General features: G+C 39.8%; 3 protein-coding genes across 9 annotated transcripts; 1 reads left to right on the top strand and 2 right to left on the bottom strand.

Moving 5' to 3' along the window:
* The first annotated feature begins 167 nt into the window (after positions 1 to 167).
* LOC105199121 (pyridoxal-dependent decarboxylase domain-containing protein 1) lies at positions 168 to 6,598 on the top strand. Of its 2 annotated transcripts, none has more exons than XM_039455323.1 (10): positions 168 to 845; positions 926 to 1,147; positions 2,230 to 2,643; positions 2,812 to 3,093; positions 3,195 to 3,266; positions 3,484 to 3,720; positions 3,803 to 4,147; positions 4,380 to 4,665; positions 4,741 to 4,998; positions 5,114 to 6,598. In XM_039455323.1, exons 1-10 carry the CDS (start codon positions 465 to 467, stop codon positions 5,362 to 5,364), a joined length of 2,748 nt encoding a protein of 915 aa, XP_039311257.1. In that variant the 5' UTR covers positions 168 to 464; the 3' UTR covers positions 5,365 to 6,598. The 2 variants fall into 2 exon arrangements, with proteins under 2 accessions (XP_039311257.1, XP_011164385.1); XM_011166083.3 differs by having other exon boundaries at positions 172 to 788.
* Positions 6,599 to 8,417: 1,819 nt separating this feature from the next.
* LOC120359035 lies at positions 8,418 to 10,959 on the bottom strand. Its single transcript, XM_039455328.1, has one exon. The coding sequence runs from the start codon at positions 10,849 to 10,851 to the stop codon at positions 10,594 to 10,596; it is 258 nt and encodes an 85-aa protein (XP_039311262.1). The 5' UTR covers positions 10,852 to 10,959; the 3' UTR covers positions 8,418 to 10,593.
* On the bottom strand, positions 10,870 to 25,940 carry LOC105199132 (protein tweety). 6 transcript variants are annotated; one of them, XM_039455326.1, is made up of 9 exons: positions 25,814 to 25,940; positions 16,361 to 16,575; positions 13,906 to 14,178; positions 13,194 to 13,528; positions 12,581 to 13,012; positions 12,350 to 12,451; positions 12,071 to 12,160; positions 11,169 to 11,362; positions 10,870 to 11,093 (listed from the first exon to the last, which is right to left on the bottom strand). In XM_039455326.1, exons 2-8 carry the CDS (start codon positions 16,496 to 16,498, stop codon positions 11,191 to 11,193), a joined length of 1,542 nt encoding a protein of 513 aa, XP_039311260.1. In that variant the 5' UTR covers positions 16,499 to 16,575; positions 25,814 to 25,940; the 3' UTR covers positions 10,870 to 11,093; positions 11,169 to 11,190. The 6 variants fall into 6 exon arrangements, with proteins under 6 accessions (XP_039311260.1, XP_011164411.1, XP_025995043.1 ...); XM_011166109.3 differs by having other exon boundaries at positions 11,924 to 12,160; XM_026139258.2 differs by having other exon boundaries at positions 12,071 to 12,163.
* Positions 25,941 to 26,466: the final 526 nt, after the last annotated feature.

Genomic DNA, 26,466 nt, shown 5'->3' on the forward strand with positions numbered 1-26,466 from the left:
ATACACATGATCAAATTTAATATAAATTTATATACATTGTCTTATAAAACTCTTAATAAAAACATATATTTTGTACATCTATAAAATAACTTTGAAATTTTACATGCATTAGAATTACCTTCAATATATTATGTAATACATTCTTGATAATTTTAGATATTTTATCACGATTAACTGCGGAACAAATATTCGCTATTAGATAAGCGATTAACTCACGGGCTATCAGGATAAAAAGTTTATACGATAGTAAGATAATAAGAAATAAGTTGTTATAAATAATAATTTATTAAATGCATTTAAAGAATCCATGTACACTAAGCAGAAAAATATTTGCGCGAAGTTTAAAACGTTGAGCGCTCGAGTGTGCAAAATTCTCTGTTTACTTTTTTCATGATGAGAGAGGAATACGATCGGACTAATGTTCCACGATATTCGCGAATTGAACGAATGGCGCTGCGGCGGCCATGTCGATAAAGCAAGTATCGTCCTTCGCGCTCGCTGGGCCCCGTTTTCCAAAAGTTCGCGATTTTGTCGAGAAATCGCGAAAATTTCAGACAAAAATTTATCCAGTCGTGCTTCAGACAAGTCTCGGTTACGCAGGAGTGTCGAAAAAAAAATCCCGTTCCAAGTACGCGGACGATCGATCATCGTTCGGATCACGCCGACGCCAGTGGTGCGACGCGACGCTACTGCCGATCCTGTCGGCCACGACTACTGCCACGATGGCCGAGGAAGCTGACACAAACGATAACGCGGCGATGGAAAGTATAACGCAAAACATAGCGGAGGTGCGTACTTGTGCGGCTATTAATGGGTTTGGTGAGCCACGGCGATCGGCGACACTGGTGATCGCGAACGCGCGCCACATCGCACGACAACTGTGCCCGCAAGGTTAACTCAGTGGGTGTTTCTTTGATTTTGACAGGTCGGTGGCACCGGTGACGGCGACGGCGGCGACGGCAGCGACGGCATACCGACCACGACGACAGGCCAGGTGGGCGTGATACAGTTCCAGGCGTCGCAGGTGATCGCGCGGCTGGAGCGCGCGGTGGAACGGGGGGCCGACGGCGGTGGCACCACGTGGAACAACCCCTCGGGTTTCCTGACGCAGCCAAAGAAGCCGGACGAGATATTGGTGTTGATACAGGTGTGGTGGTGCAAGTCTACGCGTTTACGCGCCCACGCTCGGCCAGCGGAAACCATCGCTAGTTCGTGCGCGCGATTGGACCACGGCCGACCTGATTACGCGCCATCCGTTGGTCGTTGCCGATAGTGCGACGGTGACGATATTATCGTCATCCACGTCACGTGGAGGCCGTGTTTTGTGTCGTTCGTTGTTTATGTGCGTCTCGCTACGCGTCCCGTTCCGAAACGACTCAGTGAAATAGACGTAAATTTGAATTTCCAATTTGTCATTAATTCCGATCATTACAACTTTTGCGTCGCGAGAGTTTATTGTTGTATTGCTCAGCTGTTTTTCTTTTACGTTCCTTTTGCCACTTGTCAAATCATGATTTTAAAATTGCAATGTGCAAAAATTTACATACAATAAAAGTTCAGCTCGTTTTATAATAACAAATGAAAAACAAATCAGTATGAGGGACAAGGATGAGTAAATGTAAAATAACTGTTATAAAAAAACATGTATTTCTATACTCTGAATACTTTCGGAAATAAAGATTCTTTATTTCTGTATACAACTGAAAGCTCTATGAATTTAAAATGATTTGGAAAGCGAAAGGTTAAAAATAGAGGACTTTCAATTGCCAATTTGATATATATTCTTTCTTCTCAATCATTCCTAAAAATAGCAAAGAAAATAGTGTTATCACAACATGATTCATATAATTCTGGAAACGTAAATATGCATTTTCTATTTTAAAACATACTTAACACATCTTCTCATAAACTAAATGTAAATTTTCGCATTTTTCTCTGTATTTTCATGTATGTTATGTTAATGTGCATTATTTTATATTTCCTTAAATATATCTTAATATTCATATATTGAGCGGCATATTAAGTGGAGTTTATGAATCAATACAGTAAAAAATAATATCTTCTCATTACATTGTCTTTTCTGTCTTGTGTTTTAATATATTTCTTATTTTAACATTATATTTCTTTCTCAGTTTGAATTCTCTATAGAATCATGAAGAGATAATGCTGTTAATAATAGTTATTATAGGAAGCTAAAGACACTTGGTTTTATCAGAGATCTCTGTTTAGGATTTGGTAGTTCACGAGGACGCCCCACTCCCAGTCGAGGCAGGATCCACGGACTTGCCGATCAGTCAGATCACCGCTCTGCCAGTTCTAACCGAGGCGGCGAAATTGGCCTTAGTCACGCACGCTGTTTCGGCTTACGCGGTAGCGCTACCAAAATCACACGCGCAGAAACTCGCAGGTCGTCTCGCAGCTGACACAACAAGATGGCTCAGTCACATCTTCCGGTTCGTCGACTGTGCGTCCTCTTTCCACGACGATCACCTCGAGGGGCTGGTCAGGGTGACGCGACTCGCCCTACATCGAAAATACCCTCGGTACATGGAGGAGGGTTTTACCGCGCTCGTTTCTCAGCCTCCCTTGATTTACAGTTCCGTCGCCGCACCCATGGGCGTCGTTCAGCATTTATGCAGACAGGTAGTACTCCTCAATCCTTCCCTCCGAGCGTTAGATTATAAACACATTGTTCAATTTAAAAACTTGAATGTTACATTATAGCATATGACAATTTATGGATAACTGAAGAAAAAATGTTGACAAATATTGATTAAAGGTATATAACATGTTTGTGTTGTGCTTTCACAGCTCTCTTTGCCACTTCATTGCATAAGACCAATCCCACATAACACTATGTTCGGTTCGAGACATACTATGGATGTCTCAGCACTGGAACGACGTTTAGCAGAAGACACTCAGTCAAACAACGTAACGCCGTTGCTAGTCCTAGCCGAAGCTGGCTCGGTATTGACCGGCCATTGCGACAATATTACGCGATTACGAGCGATATGCGACAAATATAATGTCTGGCTGCATCTCAGAGGGCATTCGTTAGCTGCGCTCGCGTTGAATAATTCGGCGAAAGATCTGGTAAATGTTTGCACATCTAATTTATTATTAGTAATGTTTGGGAATCTTTATCGCTGCCAAATGTTTTAAAGAATTTTTCTAAAAATTTCTTTATATTACAGCCATCGAAAATAGCGGACAGCATTACATTACCTCTTGGAACGTGGCTTGGTATACCGTCGCTACCGGTGGTCGTATCCTTTCGCATTTTTTAATATTAATTTAACAGAAAATATGAATGATAATATGATGATTTGAACTAGAATATTTTAAAGATTCATACGATTATACATTTCGTATCTTATTTCATATAATTGCTTTGATTTAGATACTCTTTTGATATTTAATTTTTCTTTACATATATTATTGTTATCTCTCATTGGTTCTATTTTCCTTAATTTTCACTTATAGACATTGTACAGATTAGCAGATATTAAAGGGGGAAGGCCTACTCCGAGAGATACTACTATATCGTTAGTTTCAGGATTAATGGCAGATTCCCTCTCGAGACGACTACCGACTTTGCCTTTGTGGACCGTTCTGCAGGTTTTAGGTCGAGACGGTGTACATAATAGATTTAAAAGGTGTTTCTTGGCTGTGGAAGAATTGTATAATAAAATTAAAGAGTTCTCTTGTATTAGAATATTGGTAGGTTCTTACAAAAAAATGCATCTCCTGAAAAAGGAGTATCTTTATTGACTGTCAAAATTCATTGTTCATTCTCTTTCAGAGTCAACCGCCAGGCGGCGAAACGGAATCCTACACTTTAAGCGATTATCTAGCAAACCCCGTAAATAATTTACAGTTATTTGAAGTAGTAGCGAACGCGTTAGTTTTCCAATTCGTATCTACGAATAAGGATCTTCAAGCCACGGATCGCGTGCTGCCTTATTACGATAAGTTGAACTCCTGGTTGGGACAGATTCTACAAAGGGATATTGACAATATACAAATAGAACTTTGTGATATAGAACAATGCGGTGTCGCGATTCGCATCTGTCCGTTGGAGAATCCCGATCAGCCGCCTACATCCGAAGATATAGACAATTTAGTAACCTGCCTGGAGCAACAAATAGTAAGGATATTACAAATAGTAAGGATTGAGCCATGTTCCTACTGGGCATAAAACTATAATTATGATGATTCGTCTCTCTTTTGAATAATTTCATAAAACAAACAGAAACTGGAAAACTTTCTTATCGTATTTAAGGTTAAAAGCACAGTGGGGATACGGTACAATGTCGCGATTACCGTCAATAGTGATCGTAAACTCGACAATAATGTCATTGTATTTCATTGAATAACAGGAAATATTGTTAGCGACAGTGGAACATAAAGACACCTTTGTACGTTTAGTCTCGGAGAATGATTCTTTACATTTAGTGGAAATGCCAGGTTGGGCTGGTCTGGGAGGTGTGCGTTATGCTCCACCTACTTGGATTCACGTTATGACCGATCAGGCGAGGGAGGAGTTGAACAAACTGAATATGCAATTGGTTGAAACTCTACGCAGTACGGATGCCGCATTTTCCCTCGGGGAAGGCGCGGATGGTCTAGCTTGCGTAAGATTTGGCATGGTAACACAGGAAACAGGCGAGTAAATTACACTTTCAGAACCGCTGTTATTCCATGTAAACCATTCCTATTTCGAACAATATTATTTTCCAGACGTGGCCGAACTATTGTCTTTAGTCTTGCAAGTTGGCCAGGAGGTGGAGGCTAGTTCTAAAATGATGGATACCATCTCTGAAGTAGTTAAGAGAGGTATCGAGACGGCTCAAACGGATCTGGAGAGAGAAAACGCGGAGAAGTTATGGCAAGAGGGTATTCTCAGACATGTTCCTGTAGTAGGAACTTTTGTCAATTGGTGGAGTCCTATTTCGAAGGAAACGGGCGTTCGCGGCCGTAGTCTAAATTTGCAAGCTGGTAATTGTAGTTTCCCTACAAGTATTTGTTATAATCGTATTTTTTTTTAGCAATAGAGATATTCGGGATAATCGTGATAAGTCAAATATCTTATATGTGATATTTGTTGAAATAGGTGTCGTAGAGAGTACGGAAAATATCTACAAGTACCACATGCAATTGCAACCTAATTTCACGAACAGTAACGGTTCCGGCGCCAGAACTCCGCCTCAACCGTTGGTACAAACGCCAGTCGGTGCTAACAGTCAAAGTCACAGTCGATCGTCAAGTCATTCTAGCTTGCAAAGCGGTAAGAATGTACCTCTAATAAGCAATGTCAGTTCCCAGCCCCAGGTGAAGGAGGAATCTGTGCAAACAAAATCGTAGTAAACGAATTATTTCGATGAATCGAGGACCCGTCGTTCCAGGTTGTTAAATTTGAAATAAGAACAATGCTTTCCAAACGTGAAACGCTAAGACGTTACCCTGTAGGAGGTATGAACTTTAGCAAAATATTAGACCGTAACTTGTATAGCTTATCGATTGGGTTAATAGAACGAGGTGCGAGCGACTCTTTAAATTTATTCTGCTACTGATACTTTTGACTGGCTATTTCTCGCCGAAGATATTTCTTGCTTTTATGTATCTAAGCAACATCTCCGCCATCTTTCTCCGCAAAATTTCGTAACATTTCGCTGTTATTCGTGCTATTAAGCGAGCATGATTTAATCATGGGATGGCCCATGTACTTACTAGACTGATTACGTAGCAGTGTCGCTTTTATAAATTCATATATAATAGTTTTACTGAAATATCTCTTGCGGCATAATGGCCAGAATGAAACAATCTCTTCTAATCCTTTATTATCCTTTTCTTGTACTTTATTAATAGTAATTCGCTAGCTAATATATTTCCCATAGAAAAGAATATATTGTAAGAAATTATTTATATATATATATTGTTGAATAGTATAAAGTTTTTTTTGTATAATATTCTTCATTTTTAATATTAGCTTGCTAGCCTGAGATGCTTGCATTCAATTTTTTTGTTATTACAAATTATTTAGAAACTTCTAAAGAATTTCTATTCTTTATTCGCAGATTTTTTATCTTAAAATTGCTTGTTAATTTTGAAATGAATAGTTCGCACTCGTTAAGTTTTACGTCTTCATCTGTAAACACAATACTGCAAGTAAAATGTAATAAGAAAATATATATAGTGCGTCTATGCATTAAAAATAAGCTATACATATATATATATATATATGTACATTTTACCATTTACAAAGGAGATTTTGAAGAACATACTTGAATGAAAATACAATAGGAAAAGCATTCTAATATTCGAAAGCTGTAAACAACTCGCCAAAGAAATATTATTATATATTCACACAAAAAGAAGATCCGTATTGTTGCTCTTCTAGTATATAATCCCGATGATGACACCAGGAAAACTATTTCAATGAATAAGATCATTAAATAAGTTATACTGCATTAGATTATTCGTAAATTGTTGAAAAATATCGAAAATGCAAATAAATCAAGCAGTATGTATATTTATGTACCAAACTTGTAATAAAAAGCATTGCTAATGAATAAATAATATAAAATAATATAAGAAACAGGCATTTTTGTGCGGCGCACTGTGTAACAGATAAGTCGGGCGATGTGGTACCAAATACGATAATTATGGATCTTAGGTTTTTATTTCTCTTTTTATAATATTCATGTTCCGTTACAATAGGAGGAATTAAATCCGGAATATGGCAATTAGACACAATCATAATATACAAAAAATGGTATCGATTAACGAGCTTCATTCTCCGTTCATCTCCTACACACCTCCGAGAGATAAGTCTCTTTATGTTACATCAAAATTCGCATAACCGCACATTACAAAGAAAGACGCAATAGAACATTGTAACTTACATAAGTTCTCTGGAGTAGTCGAGAGTAGCCTCTACATATACTTTGTAAATAAAATCTCTTTCGCGCAGTGAGAGAGAAATACGCAAAGAAAAAAAGATAGTATGTTTACTATCTATATATTTTCACTAACAGATAAGCGAGAGATAATCGTCAGGAACTAAATTGAAAAAAAATATATCGAACAGACAATATCGATGGATACACAAAGACAGAGATAAGCGTCTTGTCACATCCCAAATGCCAAATACGTGTAAAATATTACACGCTCATACAATATACGAATATACGAAAAAAACATTAGAGCCTACTGGATCCTTCGGCGTATCCAGTATCAGTCTTAAAAGGTGCACAAAAGCTTAGGTCTCCCGTATTCATGTCTCTCTCTTTCTCTCTCTCTCTCTTTCTATCATATCTGTCGATGTGCGTGTAATATTTAATCAAACTCTGCGAAATCTTTTTTGATTTTCGTTTATTGGCATATCTTTATTTTTATTCTGCGATGAGAAATTGCCATAGGCCAAGAAAATGCTTCGAATCGAATGAGTTCCTCAACGTCGTGTATCATCACTCCCATTATCTTTGAAAATAATGAGTTTCCGTTTTCTCTCTCTCTCTCTCTCTCTCTCTCTCACACACACACACACACACATTTCTCACGCATACACATATATGTATATAATAGACATACACTCGCGCACATATTCTTTTATTCTTTCAATCATCCTGATCTCCTTTTTTCTTTTGTTCGTGTTTATGCAGATGTCTTCTTTTACACCATATTACGTTTACCGTATAAAAATGATGAGAAACTTAAATGCTGCTTTAGAAAAACTGGTGTGCAGTGTGCCTCAGACTCACATTTCTACTATAAAAATTGACAAACGATTACAATAAAAGTTTCGTTAACAATCGTCTAAATTACAAATTTGCATATTAAGAGTTTAACAACAGTTTTCTGTGTTCTAGATTATTTTAAAATACGTGTTAAACGGGCTCTTCGGTCGCCTGTAAGTCTCGCATGTCTCCAATTTCGTTTGGATCATTGAGCGTGGGTTAAATATCTCTTTGGGAAGAAATATTCGAGTATAATTTTTATCGACTGACAAGCGACGTTTACTTGCAGGTTTTTCTATCTGAACAATGCTATGTTGATCCCGTTTTTTGCGCGCTTTACTGTAAATCTCAAGTAACCAAAGTTATAATATCTGAAGATGTCCATCTCCAGTGTTTTTTTACGAGACATTAAAAAAGAAAAGAAAAAAAAATGTATCAAATTAATAAACAAAAACTAAAACATTAATTTTTCTTTTTAAATTGAGCAATAAATTGAGTAGATCAAAATCTTATCGTAAATTGCGATATCGCGAAAAACTGAAAAATGAAATAAAAAACGAAAATACTTGTTGAAAAATAAGAGAACAAAGTAAAATACAGCAAACAGTTACACATTACGGTTGCAGCGCTATCTGTGCTAAAACACTGAAGTTGGATTGTGTTTGTATACTTTCTCGATAAGCAATTTTTCTTAAAATCTAGAACATGTATCAGGGGGCAATGACGCACTAATATAGCTTCCGTACGTATTAGTTAGTGACGATACAAATATTTTGTGAGAAAAAAGATTCCTCTTTTTACGTGTCTTATCTTTTTTTTTCGTTTTCTTCAAATTGAGCCGGGTTAAAAATTTGGCAAGAGATCTTATTAATGAATGTACACAACTTTATATACTTTATTACGGTGACTAGGATGCTTCTTCATCTCCAAAGTGAACAAAACGATATTCGTTCAACTTCTAATACGCGTGCGCGGTCGATACCCCGCGTACGCACATTCATGTATTTATCGTCGAAACTTAAATTAGCATTTAACTAAACTATATGCTACTTGTCTACGAGCTATCGCTCTCTGTAATAAATATTACAATTATTTACATTGAATTAAGTTCTTTTGCTATTTCACGCTCTTCTTAAAATGCTCGGTATTGCGATTATATAATTGATTTTCACTCGACTAAACACAAGCCCTAAGAAGATTCTGGAAAGTAGTTTGCCTTAAATGCATGTATTCCTGGAATGGCACGATTTCTCTTTCCGCATCGAAAGTCATGATCAAATCGTCAACCAAAAAGAAAAGAAAAAAAAAGGCAAAATGCTTCCACGCAAAATACGTAATAACATCTAGATTCGGTTTTATCACACTTTTCACGTTTACTCGATAATCTTAAGTGTTACTGCTTTATATACAAACTTACTGAATTATATGCGGATGCCAGTACAAAGTCATTTGCGATTGCTGAAAATCTATCGATTCTTATACAAACTTTTAGATAGTATCAATTATAGAGAGAAAGAGATATACCGGATATTATCAAAGACAGGCATCCGTGGCGATTGAAGAGGCATCGCCAATCGGATACACGCTGGATACTTATAATAGTAAACAACACTTGTCCAACCGGCTATTATTCAGGCACGAAATTATTTTCCCGACGCACTCGAACCTGATCGTCCGATTCGATAGGTACCGAATAATTGCCAGATATGCCCGGTATATCTCTGGTGTTACAGAATGTTTCAGGAAGACTGTGCTCCGCAGAAAATTCATTCTCAACCCTTACGAAGTATAATAAGATTCAGTTTTTCGTGACAGATTCATTTTTTTTTCACTGTCTTTTAAAAAGAGTATCTTTAACTAATACCGCCTGTGGAAGTATGTTTCCAAATATCTTTCGTCGATACGTTGGACGATTATTTCCTTTTTTCAGTTTCCCCTTTCAGCCCTTTTTTCGTTTGCACGTAAAAAACTGAAAACCCATAACGCCTGTGCTACCACCATCTTTGTACTTAAAAAGTAATTTGCCTGAGCATTGGCAGTATCGAGCGTGGCCGATAATCAATCCAAGTCTGCCAAAGAGTCTTGTGAAAATTACCCAGACATTCGTGCGGTAACTAGATGTATATGTATACGTTTTCACACACATATAAAGTATATTAAATATCTCTCACAGAAAATTCAACATAGATTCGTTCGATTAAAATGTAAAAAGTATATAAAAACCATATATCTTAGTAGTTCCCTCATCGTGTTTTGGTATCTTCTTCGGGAATCGCATTATTTGACTCCCCGGCTAAACGTTTCGCACGCGAAATTAACGGCTAATTTAGAATGAACAAGCGAGCAGTATCTCTGTAAACGATATCAATGTAAAGCTTTGTGTGAAGGTTTCTTTTGTGCATGTCCGTTCATGCAGCTCTCCAGCCAGCCAACAAGCAATATAAATACGTACAGTCGCCGTTTCAAGTATGCATATCAACCTGTGCCCTGGATACTTCGCGCGCGGTCTAATCAAGAACGCGATAACAAAGAGGGAGGATAACGTAGAAGGACGTACCACAATTACTGTACATGATATACAAGTACAAAATCTCGGATATAAAGTATGTCTCACACAAGTTCTCCTAAGTTTTCTAAAAATTTTTTTTCGCCCCCCTGTTTCTCTCACTTTTATCGCAGGTCCCCGAAATCCAGTTTGCCGTTTTCTTTTCCGTTTTCTGTTCTGCTTTTTTTATTTTCATAAGAACTCCGAATCGCATGTTCTGAGTTTCATTGAAAAATAAAACTCTATAAAACGATGACGTATCTATTCTGCGAATACTCACGATCCCTCATCCTCTTTCATTTTCCATGATTAGAGTTCCGTTACAGCGTACAGATTAGGATCGCTACCCTGTACCTGACTCAGCGTGGCCACTGTCGGCTTTTCCTGCCTCCCCTGCGCTCGATTGTATGTACCATACATGTTCGGCACCGTGTTGTTCTGCGGGGCGGTACCGTTAAACTGACTGCGCGAGAAATTCCTATCCAAAGTTCTGACCTGATCTTGCATTTGATCCTGGATGCGAATGTTAGGCGCTTTGTTCCGCACCAACGATCGAAACTGATTCATATTAGTCTGCGAGCGCGACTCGAACTCCCATGTAGGCTGCTGACTCGCGGGATTTGGCGGAAGCGGTCGATTTTGATTCCAAGCCTGTGTCGGACCCCTTTTCAGATTGGCCAGATTCTTCGGATCCAACGTTTGCGTCTTTCGCGAATCCTGGAAAGTAGCAAGATGCGCGGGTCCGTGCGAATTGTGAGACAGGGTACCGGTGAAGGACGCTACGCTGGGCGTCCAAGGTGGTTCTCTACCTGTAACACGAAACATAATAACGTAAAATGTAAAGGTGAAAAATTATCATACGTAAGATTTTTTAAAGCATTTACCGGGCCCTGCGGGGGCGTGCCCTCAGTAGAAATCACTAGATTCTAGCGTCTTGCACTGCTTGCTCAGAGTCGCGTACTGGCCAGGTTGATCTCCGAGTCCAGAACGGTGCTCAGCTCGGCCGCCCGTTGATTGCTGATTATGCTGAGACGATTTGTGATCCCCGCCCCCTCCGCTCCCGTTAACACCCCCACCTCTGTAAATGGCGAGGAAAAACGAACAACGTTGCAGCATTATCTTTGTTTGAAATAATGACCAGTGTCGTTTTATATATAGCTTATCTAAACATAAATTCATGTTCAATCACGCCTGCAAAACCGTCTATATGTTATATTTAATAAAACAGGATTACAAAGCGCGCTATACTATTTCTTGTAATAATATTGTATAAAGCAATTAAAATTGTTATTTGCTAAGAATAAAATTCAATCTGTTTCGAAATACTTATGTCCCAAAAACAGATATTTAAATAATTAGAACATCAAATAGAAAATCAAGAACACAACAGTTATTTATATGATGCAATTACACGTATCTTATGATGTATAGTCGTCAAAAAACATGTACTAATATAAAAATCGATAAAAACTTGTATTCTTGATGATGATGATGATGAAACTATGTATGATAAAGCAACATTCAAAAAGAGACGCATTGAAAATCTAAGACGATAGTTTAGCGCGATAATTAATTGACCCTTTAGTTTAAGTAGCTAAATAAATTAAAGAGAATAAAACTGAAAATCTCATGCACAAACTTTAACATGCTCTCGTGCAGTTGACGTGCTCGAGCAGTCGCAGTAGCGTAGGACGGTGGGGGCGGCGTTAGCAAGAGAGGCTGCTTAATCGTATTATGAGTGCCAAGAGCATTCGAATTAAGCGTAGGGGCTGTAGGCGGGTACGACCCTTGGCCTCGAAGGGTCCTTGCTGCTATCGCCTGCGATGCCGCCGATGGTGGTAAGTAAGGGTCCTGTTCGTCAACTTGATGATAATCCCTTCTGAAACAAATACAATATTGATTATTCAATTTTCAGCGAGTACCATAGATTTTAGCAGATTATCTTGTAGTGTCTGCTCTGGCACTATAATTTATAATAAAATGTAAAAAATAAAATTTACTTAATTCTCTCTAATCTCTAAATGATTCGCGCAAGTGTGTATTTGTGCCATGTGTGTGCATTTACCGTTTTCGTATATATATCCACGTATGAGAATCCACCCAAACCAATACAGTGAACAAGAGACCTGCGGCTAAACTTGCTATTAGCATGAAACTCAATCCATACCTAGAACACATTATAGCGAATATAAATTTATATATCACATTCTGCGTAAAAGTATTTTAATTAAAATGACAAAAATTATTTGATTTGTCTTAATAATAATAAAAATATAGACAGAAGATATCGACTTACAATCCCAAGTGACACAAACTCTTGGCGGCATGAACGTATTGCTTGTGCAGAGGTTTACAGTCGAGTAACGTGGCTAAACCAGATACGAGTCTGTCAACGGTATTGACATCTGTAGATAAACTGCTGAGTTTCGGCTGGAGTTGCTGGTCTTTGAACAGATCGATCGCCAATCGAGTCACTGTATTCAAATTATTTCTCATGTTGCCCACCGCGCGTTGCGCGTCTCGCAGTCTCTGCGTGAAGGGATTGCTACGCGTATTCTCGCAATGCGTGTAATACGAGAGTACCTCAGATGCTAAGGTCGATGGTACGGCTCTGCTCAAATAACCATCGGGTGATACGCAGAGATCACCTAGAGCTACAGAAGTGGCCAAGTACAGGGACGCCATGAGCCAAGAGACGATTACCGCAAACAAGCCAAACACGGAAAATCTGAAAGGATATTTTATCAGAGTGATTGCGTAGTTTCGTGTGTTTACAGAAAACGATCTATTCCTCCGTTAAAATTAGTTATGGTTTTATTCAAGTGTGTAAATTAAACTTGAACAAAGATAGAAAATGCTATATGAGGAACACTACCGAAAGATCTCCTATTTCAATCAAAGGAACGTACGTTATGAGAACGCATCTGGAGTGCCGCGCAACACCAACCACCAGAATCACGCAGAGGACCAGTAGAGCGCTCAGAACTGCCATGGTAATAGGCCATCGCCACTGTTCGATCTTCTCGCCCATCCCGATGGCGCCGGCAAGACTGATACCGCTCAAGGGCTTCCGTATCTCGAAACTTCGATTTACGGCGATGCTCGTGTTTTGCTTCATGCCATTAAGTGCCACTAGCAGCCAACCTAGCATAGTTTTATTGCTCACCGGGGCGTCAAATTCGTCTCCGAGGGCAGTTAGTTGCGGCTGCACTTTTTTCTTCAGAGTCGCTTCTATAGTGTCAGTCTGCAAGAAAGGTATAATATTAATACTTCAATAGATATAATCATATTTTTAATTGTTGCTACTTAAATCGTTCAGAATGTTTTAAATTATTTAAATCAAGTCAGTGCCTATTTATTTAAAGAAAAATTCTACTAAATATACTAAATATTTTTTCTTGTGGAAAAAAGAAGATATTTTACTCACATATTGTTATTCAATTTTACGGATAATAATTTTATTTTCAGAATCTCTTGTCAGTTTATTGGAATTTTTCATTATTGCATAATAAACAAATTTCTCTTATAATATATATTGGATATATATATGCGTATATATAAAAAATATAATATTCCGATAAACAAGATATTAATGCGTTGCGAAAAATGGACGAGAAGTACCTGATTTCTGACGCCCATGAGAATCCCATCAACGTTTTTCGCAGCTGCCACGAGTTGTACCAAGCCATTGTGCACGTCATCGTTGCCATAAAGACCAACAGCGACTGCTCCGCTACAGAGCAACGCCAGGATGGCCAGTGAACACTTCAACGCGGTTATCGACTTCTTGGGGCGCGGTCTCCGGTCGCAGCATCTCGTTACCAAATAAACGAGCAATACCAGCAAAGTTAAGATCAGCCAGGCTGCAGGAATACTTCCTAGTATCCCGAGGCTCTGTAAACATTACATCCGATCATGGCCTTTCTCCTTGCTTCATGACTTCACATACATTTCACGTATACTCCTATAGAAGAGATTACTAAGAGATGTAACAGCATTACTAATTTTCAGATGTAAAATCCATTTGCTGGATTCTATCTGTCAAGTTTCATAAAATTCACAATTGCCCGTTCCTTATCCAGTACAAAGTTCTTTGGAAGTAAATATCAGATTTGAAATTAATTTAATTAAGGAAGAAGCTTTCTTGTCTTTTCCTTCTTGTCGGCCGAGGAGATGCGAAGGGCAGACAAATATCGTGGAAAAATTGGTATCGCGCCAAAATTTCCTCGCCTCCACTTTCCGCTCCAAAACGGCAGTATTGTCATCGCCGTCGTCGTTGTCGTCGCGTATCGTCGAGGACCGCATTGCAACGTACGCTATTCCAGACGCATCTACGTATATTTACTTCGTACTTCGGCGAGCCGCACTTATGGTCGCCTCGTAACTTCTACCGCTTCTCTTCCTGCCTCCCCCGAGGCTTTTATCTCATTTCTCGGCAGCCTTAGCTCCGCCAATCCATCCCGCCGAGCCGCCGCATGCATGACGAAAGCGAATATACAAGGGCGAGACGAGAAGTTTCGCGCCTACCTCCCTTATCCGGTGGTGGTTACACCTCGCTCCAAGAGTCCGCCCGACGTTTCGACGGCCGAGAAAAAAGACGGGCGAAAAAAAGGCAAAATGGGGACGAAAGTGCGAGGGAACGAGAGGGAGGATGGGATGTGCTCGTGATGCTCCGACGTGATTCCCGAGAAGGATGTTGAAGCGCGCTCCCGCGAGTCGCCCCGGGCACATTATGCGAAAGCCTTTGTGCATTGTTTGAGCTTTCTCAGACATTGTGCTTTTCAGTTACACACACTGGCGGGCCCGGATTCTTGCGCGATATCCACCTGCCCCTTCTGGCCTTTCTTTTTTCTTCGCCGGCCCCCTTTCTTCTCTTTCTTTTTGTCCTGTGTTTTTTTTCCCATGTCCTCGCTGTGTCTCGCTATCTTCCATGGACACTAAGACATTTCTTTTTTTTTCTTCCCTTTCGGTTTTGCACTCTGCGTGACCGAACGAGTTAGTATGTACACGTACATCTTCTCTCCTCGCGTCGTTTCGTTCCCATATGTTTGTTTTCTGAATTCTTGTCCGCTCGTCGATGTGCGTATCGATCCGAGATATCTTACGGCCCACGGTATCGGAAGTCTCTCGGCCGACCGGACGCGACAATCCTAAGTGCTATCAGCGCCAGTGGTCGCTAAGAGGATATCCCGCGGGATAGCCCCGCCGGGAAATTCTGATGTACTAAGATCGAGATGCTAACAGGAATTACTGGAAAGCTGCCAAATGCATACCACTCGAACTATTTTTTATTACATTTTGCGTTTGGGACTGTTTTGGATGCGGATAAAGATTCGAAATTTAGTTCGACGTTTCAGTCATCTATTATTACATGTTAAACCTTTTAGTAATAACAAATTAATTTCTCACAAGCTTTTCTGTAACATGGCGAAAGGTGTGATTCAGAAAATCGATCTTAAATCGTATTGTCTTCGAAAATATCGAATTTATAAATTAAAATAATGAAAAATGTGAGGAACGGGTGCGTTTTAGAAGACCGGTACGCGTTCAGCAACTACTCGTACTAATGTCCGCCTGCGCAGTATTTAAACGACCAGAGGTGGATCGAAAAATCCGAAAATTGACGTCGGGGGCAACGTTCGCGAAGAAAAAAATTTTGCATATCAAATATTTATATCAGGCGTGCATACATCTACTTCGGAAATACATCGTCCGGATTGAAAATAAGTCGAGCGTGGCGATATCCTCCCGAGGACGTTCCAACGATCATCAGTATACGCGTCGGGTATGAATAAAATATTTATCTTGAAACTGCCACCGAGGAGCGAGTATGAATTCCGGATTTTCCGTGCACTTCGCTTATCGATCCGCGCGAAGCTTTAAAAGGCTCCGGTCGCGCGCGGCCGATTAATCGGACGCACATTGTTTTAAATCAAACGAGATCGATTTACGTACGCCATCCCGATGGCCGCCGAGGACGAGGCGGGCGGGATGCTCGGGGCGGGGGGGAGATGGTGACGCCGATAATCGGGACTAAGGAAGTCGGAATTGACGGATTCGTGCCGAGCGAACCTACCTCCAAATAGATCTCGGAGTGGGGATTGAACGTATTATTGACCGAGTGTAAGGAGACGTTCAGATGCGGCAGACTGTGGAAGATCCTCGCGTACGGTGGTACCGTGTATTGCTCCGGAAGCTGTTGACCGCCCGCCATTGTGGTGAACCCTTATCTGCCGAGAACCCAGTTTCGAAGCGTCTCTCCTACTCGTCAAGACATGCTACGCGCGAGCGCTGCAATCAAAAAATAACAAATTAGTCGGACCGAACCTGGGAATGGAGGGGAGTTTGTCGGAGGCATGGGAACGGCGGCACCGCGGACCCGCGATGTTGCGTCACATCGAGCGTTACAAACGTAGGGCTCGGATGTTTTTGTCGCGGCTAATTGAAGGAGCATCTGTGCTAGCGCAATATTTCCAAGTTCCGTATTTGCATAATCGAAAAATAATTCCTACACGGTGTCGCACTACCACCACGATTTCATAACTTTTATTCGAATACATTTGAGAGCTCGATCTGGAAAGCGTGAGCTATTAAAACTTTCCATTATAATTCAATTACTCAAAGTTACAACTGTCCTCTATAACCGGTGCAGATTTTAATTACGATTCGAGTTATTTTGCATGCTCTTCCTAGATTAAAGAATAAAAACGGAGAAGACGAAACGAAATATTAGGTTTAACGTTACAATAAACATAGATAGGTAAATATGTTCGAAAACGTGTACAAATTTTCTATCATATCATCGTTTAATAAATATATCAGCTCTCCATTGTGATCAGTTCTAGTTGAATGGAATAAGTTTCGCTGAATATCCGTTTTCATCCGTTGTGTATATATAAATTTCAATTATTCTGCCGCATTCGTTTTGAATTGTATTTGGATTAGAACCGTAACGAGATATGTGGATATTACTTCTTCGGGGATCGACGTTTTTGCGAACAAAACCAAAAAAAAATTAAATTAAAATAGAGTGAGAATAGTATCGGGGTTTAATTCCGTCCACGAGCCACTTCACGTGACGCTCCAGCAGTTCACGATAGAGAATTACTCGTAATTGAATGCCAAATTTTCTAAAAAGGCTCATCGAGAGTTTTAATTCGATTATCATTTCATTAGCATATTGCGCTACGCTTCCGCGTTGCGCTCTTCCGTTGCGAGTCACGATTCAATCTTGGCTAAATACGGCCGACGTCACTCAGTGTCGCAAAACGTTTTACCGTAGTGATTCAACTCTTCCGTAGTGGAATCAACGCGCGCTTAATTAATGAAGTCTGTGCCAGCTATGCCCTCCATCTCTCTCGCTTCATTGACATCACTAAAGCGCGCCGAAAGGATTCTCGAGGTGCTTTTTAGCATCAAATCGAGTGAAATAAGTTTAATGGGCCCGAACATTATCGTTAAAACTTTTCAAAAACCACAACGTTTATTAAGTTTGTATCCTCCTTTCGTTCCGTATCTTAACAACAAAGAAGGTGTCCTTAAAATTGTTAATGAACGATAAATATTAAAAGGGAAGATGGTAATATGGCATCTAATACTCCCTTCTCTATACAATTACTTCTTCAATTAATAATCACTTTATTATGTAACGATATTAAGAATATGTTAAGAAATTAGAAGATATTTATATGTAAATACAATTTTTTTTATTAATTTTGAAGAGTATTATAAAAATGTGCAAATAAAAAATTACACCGTCACAGCTTTAATAATGAAAAACAAACTAGAGATTTATCATTTATCTCGTCGGAGATAAATTTCCAAATTTAGGAAAATAGTAACAAAAGCGTGTGCCTCATTTATCTTGTATTATTAAAAGCACATCGATAAATTAACATCGCAATTAATACTGCGTGCGTTCATTCTCGTCGATCAAATAAATAAAACATTCACGTCCGCGTGGAGTCTCAATCGGATTTCTGTAATGATATTAATGAAAATTAATTCGCCACATGCGAACGTATTTATGCATGTTACAGTACCAAACATGATATAACAGTCTCAGCCGATTAGCAACGCGTTTTATATGTATCACGCTCTATATTAAGCTCCTGCAGACACTGCCGCGAGCAACAAATACCTATCTCCGTAATAAATATATCGTGGATCGATAAAGTGCAACGTACACGTACGGTTTATTAACCCACTTTCCCGATTCCTATTCTATCCTTGAAGCGTACAACGACCAACAACTTTGCGCAACACGCTTCCAATATACGCTCGGTAACATTCGAAGCCAGAAAATTCACGGTGGTGCGTGTGCTTCCTCAATTTCAACAATGGCCTTGTAACACAATAAACGCTTCCTTATTGCGTGATAAATCGCAGTTTGATTTCGAAGCGGGAGCACATAATTTCAATTGTCTTTCAAGTAAGTACGCGAAATCCAAGTGCGACGAATTGAATGAATTGAATTACAAATTACAAGTTAAATGAACACAGAGACAAATGTTGAGGCGTGGTGAATTTCACGTTGCGCATCGTGGCTACTGAAAAATCGGATATTTGGCGAGAGACGCGGATAATCGATTTGCAAACAGCTTATTATCATTATTTAATATGTTTTCACTGCACGACTGATTTTGATGAGAGTCGAGAGATCATCGTGCGATAATCGATGACCGAATCCTAACAGCACATGATGACATACGAATATCATGATATGTACGATATTATGATATTGTACGAATATTCGTACAATATTGCGAATATTCTGGAATATTCATACGATAGCTTGCGCTGTTAGAGAAAATTCTTTATTTTGCATTTTTTGCAACAGCCGCCGACAGCGGCTATTTTTTTGTTCCCGTTCGATAAATCGGCGGTTATATCTCCTGCGCCGGAAGAAACCTGCGGTTCGAGTATCACGCGCATTCATATTGACTCACGGTACGAGCACGTTATTGTATGAGTGATAAATAAAGTCACCGCCAATCATGCCGCGATTTTAAATGAAGGCAGCTTATATTACGATCCATCTATGTGCTGTCACATCCTGGCTCGCATCGTCATTCTTCTGCGGTCTCCTGTCCTTCTCTTTCAGCGGCGTGCGATAAAGTGCATTGTTCCTCCTCGTTTCCAGGTAGAGGGTGCACTTTGATTTCGTTTCAAGCGTGAAAGAATGTTAACAAGGCAGACAAATGGAGCGGAATTTCAGCGTTTACTTCGGACACAGCTTCGACTGTTCGAAGGAGCCCCCAAACTTATTTAACTTTGCGCAATATAGTTCGAACTTAATATTAACACCATCAGCTTCGTGCAACGTACGTACTTATGCGGACGTTATACTCTGAAAGTCGATACCCTAGTTACGAAAGTGAGAAGCTCAACTAAAAACTGTAATCAACTGTTATCAACTCTGGCATTCGCGCAAAACTGCGCGATAGTTAAATTTAATGATGAATTAAGAAAGAACGTAGCCAGAAGATACGAGATAAACTCGAAGAAAGAAAACAGAGATATCGAGCAGCAGTCTTTACATTAATAAATAGATTGTGCAGAGAATTTAGAAATATTTCTAAATAATTTATTGTTAATATCCCAGAGTGAACTTGAAACTTTGCATATAATATTACGTCTATTTATATTCCCGTAAAAAGGTAAAACGCTTATTTAAAACAAAAAAAATAATAAATAAAATTTACGATACCATTTTAATAGATACATAAATTGCATAAATTTAAGATTGTATTTTAAATATTCAGAAGCACATATTTCAATTGTAAAAAAAAACTTTAGACAGTAAAAATATAAAATATCCAAGTTGCCAAGTTTAGATTTTAAATTAGCTTTAGGGTGTGAAGGAATGAGCTAATTCCTCCATTATAGTTCATTCGTGCCGCACGTTTTACTTTCTGCGCTCGTCTGCAGACTTATTCTTTTTCCCTCCCTCGCTCGAGCCGCATACGACGCCTATTTCGTTTTAAATACATAAAGCGTAGAATGTGCAGGTAACGCGAACGTAGCCTACGCTTCTCCCGGCAATATCGAGTAAAGGGAAAAAAAAACCATGCTTTGTCACAAGAGACAAACCTTCCGGAAAATAGATGTTTGAAGCCTGTAAACGGATAATAGTGCGGACTGTTGAGTTTCTCTCGCGTCTAGACATTCGTTGTTTAGCGCCATTGTTATCGCTCGCTCAATTCATCAGTACTTTTAAAGACACCCTTCAACGAGACGCGTCGTTTTATGAATTCATATTGCACTTATGCGCAAGTTTTTTTCGAGAGGAGCTTTCCCGCACACTCGTCTCTCTTTCTCCCTCTCGGTTTTCTCTCTCCCGAATAAAATTTTCATCGTTCCGGCGTACCCGCAACGTGGTCTTCCACTGTCTCAATGGAGGAACAGATTGGTCTTTTTCGGCATTAAAACGGTAATTCGACCGCAAGCCGCCGACTCGAGTGAATCGCGCGTAAAAAGTCATCGACCGATCGCGCTGCCGGTCGGCATCGCGACATGCAAACTGCTACGATCGATCGACTATAACGTGACTATAACGTCGTCTATGAGGCCGTACGGTGACCCCGCGAGAAACTTCGAGCGATCGGGGATGAACGACGGATTCGTAGACGCCGAGAAGACCACCGAGCTCGCTATGCGAATCGATCGCGTCTTCTTCATCCCGCCGTTCGTCCCGATCGAGATGCGATCGCGAACGTCGGCGACGAAACGGGCTCACGGTGATGCAAAATTAATCACGCGTTCATGATAAGAGTGACTGATAACGCGAAGTTTCTGTACTTCAGAACTTTCTGCATGTAAAGTCTCGACACTTGACATCGGGACGGTTATATCGCCAAGAACATTGCGGAATGTGGAATTGCGATAATTACATAACTAATTATCGCAATTCAACATACCACAATGCCCTGATCCCATTTTAGAGTGATATTCTTGGCTCGAACATGGCTCGAAAATTAATTCATAAGGCATCTCATATTCCGTGTCCGATTGATTTTTATCCATGAAAGTTTCTCAAAATTTTAAAGGTTTGTGTTTAAGTTATGCATTTATTATACTGAGAACAAAGAGTTGTTAAATTGACTAAATATTTCAACTTGATTAAATTTCTTCAGTTTAAGTATTTATATACTTAACTTAAATACATAAAATGCTTGAACTTTAATTTAAGCATTTATGTATTTGAAATTTAATCAAGTTGAAAAATTCAGTCAAACTTTTTTCTCATTGTCATTGTACACTTGATTTTTTCCCAAAAATAAAGCAGATATTTGTTCTACATTGAAAAAAGTTTCTTCCGAGCAAATTGTTTCCTTTAATTTAAATAAATATTAGTACAAAGTAATTTATTTTTAAACTTAGGAAAATATTTTTAATCAAAGAAATGTTAAAAAAAGTTTATTTAAAAATAACATTTTTTTCAGTGTAAAATCTCGAAAGTACATAGTAGAAAATATTTTGTATTTATGTGATAATATTAATTTAATATTCAACATTTTGTGTTAAAATAACACAACGTATAAATAAATAAGTAAATGAGCAAATAACAAAAATTAATGTAATTTTAAACGATAAAAAAAATTGAAAAAATAATTTAATTCTAAGATAAACAAATTGTACATTAACAGATTATAAATATTGATTTTATTTAAAAAAAATTGTCGAAATTTGTTTTTAAATTGTATTAAGGTGTTTCATTTTTTGTGTTCTTTTCATAATATTTGTGTTACTTTTTAATCGATCTTGTGTTGAATTTACACTAAAATTTGAGTGAACCGTTTGGAGCGATACATGTTAAATTTGATACAAATGTTTTTTAACTGTATATATTCATAAATTAAAAAAAAATTTTTTAATCATTTTAAATAAATGAAAATATAGATAGTTGAAATTGAGATTAATGGTACTAAAAAGAAATATTTTTTTCATGTGGTAGAACAGGAATTAATTTAAAACAATGTCTTTTTTTATACTTATACGTAAATCGATTAAAAATTTCTCAAAATTCATATTTTTATCAAAATAAGCAGATTTGTGCTTTTTGTCAATTTAATCTTTCTACGTTTGATATTGTATATTTAAAATGAAATTGAGGAATGGAATTGCTCCGTTCGTTTTAACTACGCTTTTTGAATTTAAAATCTGATAAGTTGATCTGATCAGAGGCGGAAAGAGGCAAGAAATAAAGTACGAAGCAAGCGCGACCGCGCTTTGACGACACGAAAAAGAAAGATTATGCGATGCTCTCTTGCGGTCGTACTTTTCTGCACTCAATGCATTCAGAGGGGGAGTAGGAGGGAAAAAAGCCGTATATCTGCAGGCCTGCAATGAAGGAAGAACAGATAGCGGCGAAACGTGGTAGGGTGTGCTAAAATACAAAAACGTGACTAAAATGGACAGAGCCATAAACGCGGAAAGCGCAAACAAAAGGAACATAAATGATAAGTATGTGCACGTGGTGCATAACTTTCCGCATTCCTCTGCCATCTCATTCCTCTTCCTTCCGCGTGCGTTTCTAGGCCGCACGCTCCCTTTCGCGATGCAATATTTAAGGAATTGTCTCTCTAATGCTTCCCGCGCATGTATTTTTCTAAAGTTGCCTCGTACTTTACATGCCTCGTCCATAATACAGCGCATTTTCGCGTCCTCCTCGGAAAAAGTTTTCGCAGATCGACATCGAAGTAACGAATGGAACGTCTGTGAAAGTTTCAGTCGGAATGATAGTAAAAGAAGGTCTCGTCCTTCTCTCAACAATGTGACACGGCGTTACTTGAGATTAGAAGATTCGATTATCGATTGACGGATCTGTTTACGGTCTGGCGCAATTGATTCGTCATGCGTCAATTTTTATGCGTCAATGTTTCGAAGATAGCTGTTTCACAATACTATACGTGAGATATTTTAGGAGCTTCTAATCTATAAATTTTTAGTAGCATGAGTACTTCAATTTCAACTGTTTTCATTTATTTAAAATGATTTTAAAAATCTCTAAAAAAATATTTATGAATCTATGCTGACAAAAAAATGTCTTAAAATAAAAAAATCTTATTTAAAACGAAAAGAGCTATTTACTCGATTGATCCGAATAGCTTATTTATTTGCAGTCAAGTTAAAAATTTCTTAATTAAAATATTTATGTAAATAGAATGCAGAAATCATTTTTGTTCAAATGATGTTTTCTTGCAGTTTTAGAAAATATTTTTAGAAATTGCTATTAGATTATTTTTATATTCAAAATAATCAGATTTTTAAATATAAGAAAACAACTTAATTAAGTTTAATAATATTATTAGTATATTTATAAAATTACTATTTAAGTGTAAAAAATGTAAAAATACAAAATTATATACTCAACGTAATACGTCTATTTACTTAAAAGAAAATATTTGTACTTAAACAGAATAAACAAATGCTTACATCAAAATATATGGTTTTAAGAAAATATATTTTTTCATTAAAAAAAAATTTGTCTCTCATAATCAGTTGAAAACAATTTATGTTAAATATGCTTTGCATGCTCCAAATGTATGGTCCTCTCAAAATTTTGTGTTAATATAACACAAGATATATTAAGAAGTAACACAAATATGTAAAAAAATCAACACAAAAAATGTAACACTTTAAGATTATTTGGAAACAAATTTTGGAAATATATTTTTAGTAAAATTAATATATATTTCTTGCGCATTTAGTACAAGCATCTCCCAAAATTTCGAAACTTAAGAAATAATTTTTTCGTATTCTTTTAATTCATTTCATTAGAGTTTTACTTACAGCTCTATAATTTTTTTTCATCAAGTATCAAATTAAAAATTTATTTCATTAAGTTCTGACGTCTACTTTGGTACTTTCATTTCGCAATCGAAGTTTAAAGATCGAGCTGGAGTTTACGAAGGGAGTTTTCGGAATACTCCCCACTCGTCGTACGTTTCCCTAACAATTTCGTCCGGATCGTTAAGGATTCCATTAAACTCCGATTAACTTATCAAATAATATCTGTAAATAATGTCTTTGGTTAACAATTATGTACTTTTCGTTGCCCGACGCGAGAGAAAGATAAGATTAAGAACGAATTACACAGCTAGGAAGCGACTTTTGTTGGAAGCGACTCCGTCTACAAGTTACACTAATCGTTCAAGTTAGTCAGAGCTCGAACAAGTCGCTCCGAATTTCGCGGCGTCGTCCTTCGCCCCCGGAAGGACGAAATCTTTCTCCGAAACGCGAGCACGCCCCGCGGCACCTTCCCGGACCCGATAGTCGTCGGGCCACGGGCGAAGGAGGAGAACGAGGAGGAGAAGAAGGAGGGAACCTAGGGTCGGCGCACGCTGTCGCACGCTAAAAAGTCATCGACCCATCGTAATCGCCGGTGGTAGTAAACCGCTCCGCGTCCACCACCTTCGATCATATCGTCGCTCCACGCTCGTCGTCGTCGACGTCGACGACGCGGCGCGCGACGTTTCTCCTCCGACGTCGCCTTGCGTTGCATGCGCGAGGAAATGAGTCCGTTCGATAACCCGGCGGCGCGCGGTATACGAGAAGGCGGTATACACATCCGCGTATCCGGTGTATCCGCGCGCGCGACACCGAGACTCCTCTCGGGGAAAAAAAGGCGGTTTCGGTATTCGCCTCCGTCCGTTCGTCCGTCCCTCTCTTTCTCTCCGGCCTCTTACGCGCAGCCGGCCGCCGCATGCGACTTTATACGAACACCCGGCTTTTACGAGCTCCTCGGACCACGCTACGCAACATCTGGTGGGATTTCTTTGATTACCGAGGCCTGCGACGAAATCCAGCTCCACGAAACGCACTCCGCATCGTCTCAACAGCTTCTCGCTCGTTCTATCTCTCTCTCTCTCTCTCTCTCTCTCTCTCTCTCGTTCCCACGCACACATACACACAACCGACGCGTTTCACGAGAGGCTCGTGTAATGTATTCTTGCACCCACACACGCCGTCGGCCCGAGTGTGTACCGTGTATCGATCCCCGAGAGTACACACGAAGACGACCGTGAGCGCCATCAGGCTCCTCTATTTCCTTTCCTCTCTCTTTCTCTTTCTCTCTTTCTACGTACACCATATCGTCTTCTCCTTCTCTCTCTCTCTCTCTCTCTTTCTTTCGATCTCGCTTATCTCGCGAGTGTACGGCGAGGTGACGCGCGTTCTTTGTGGCGTCCGAGCACGAGAAAACGCACGCCGCGCGTCCCGCACGGGACGCAACGCGCGACGCGCGAACGGTATACGTATATCGGTTAGGGCGAGTCCGAGAGGAGAGCGGCGGCGGTGTCCCACGTCCCACCGGCGGCTACGGTGGGCTCGCGTGACAGAAGCGCGACGGTGGTTCCACCCCTTTCCCGTCCGGCCCTTGCATCCCCGCCCCTCTCGCGTCCCTGTGGACCACCGTCGACGCGAGACGGCGAGATCGAGAGCGTCGATCGGGGCATCGCGCGCGATGCGAGGCGAGGCGAGGCGAAGCGCGCGACGAAACGACGAGGGAACGGCAGCTACCTCTTACCTCGATTTTTTCCTCTCAGTGAGAAACCCGTACGCTCGCGTACGTGAACGACGACCGACGGCATACGACGCGCACCCGACCGTGCTCTGCCGTGCTCCGAGCCCGACTGACGAGCGCAGCGACGCGCGCCCGGGGTGGGGCGACCGTCGCGGCCAATCGCGTTTTCGTTGCGCGTCGCGCGCAAGCGGCAAGGATTTACGGCCGGGCCGCACCGCGCGCGCGACTTCTCGTTCTCTCGCTTATGCTCGCTTCAGCTCCGGATTACTCTCCGTGTGCGAGAGACGAGACGAGCGCACCGAGCGCACCGAGCGCACCGAGCGCACGTTCATCCAGGATGAAAGAGTGCACGCGGCGCCGCGAGGGCAATCGAGACGCGGATGACGACGCACTCTCGGGGCGACTTTGATCAAACTCCGATCGACTTGATCGGCGGCGACTCGTTAACTCGCCGGAGTCGCTCGCGGAACTATTTTCAATTATGCCACTATCTAGGCGTCCCTGATCCCTGATCTCTTCTCCCGTTTGTCGAACAAGATATTAATAATATGATCTACGTTAACAAGTAAACATATGCGAATGAAGGCTTTTTGATGTCGGATCGAATCGAATCGACTCGTTGAAACGTAACTTTTAATTAACAATTAACATTGTTG

This window comes from Solenopsis invicta, chromosome 11 (genome assembly GCF_016802725.1).
Source record: "Solenopsis invicta isolate M01_SB chromosome 11, UNIL_Sinv_3.0, whole genome shotgun sequence".
NCBI lineage: Eukaryota > Metazoa > Arthropoda > Insecta > Hymenoptera > Formicidae > Solenopsis > Solenopsis invicta.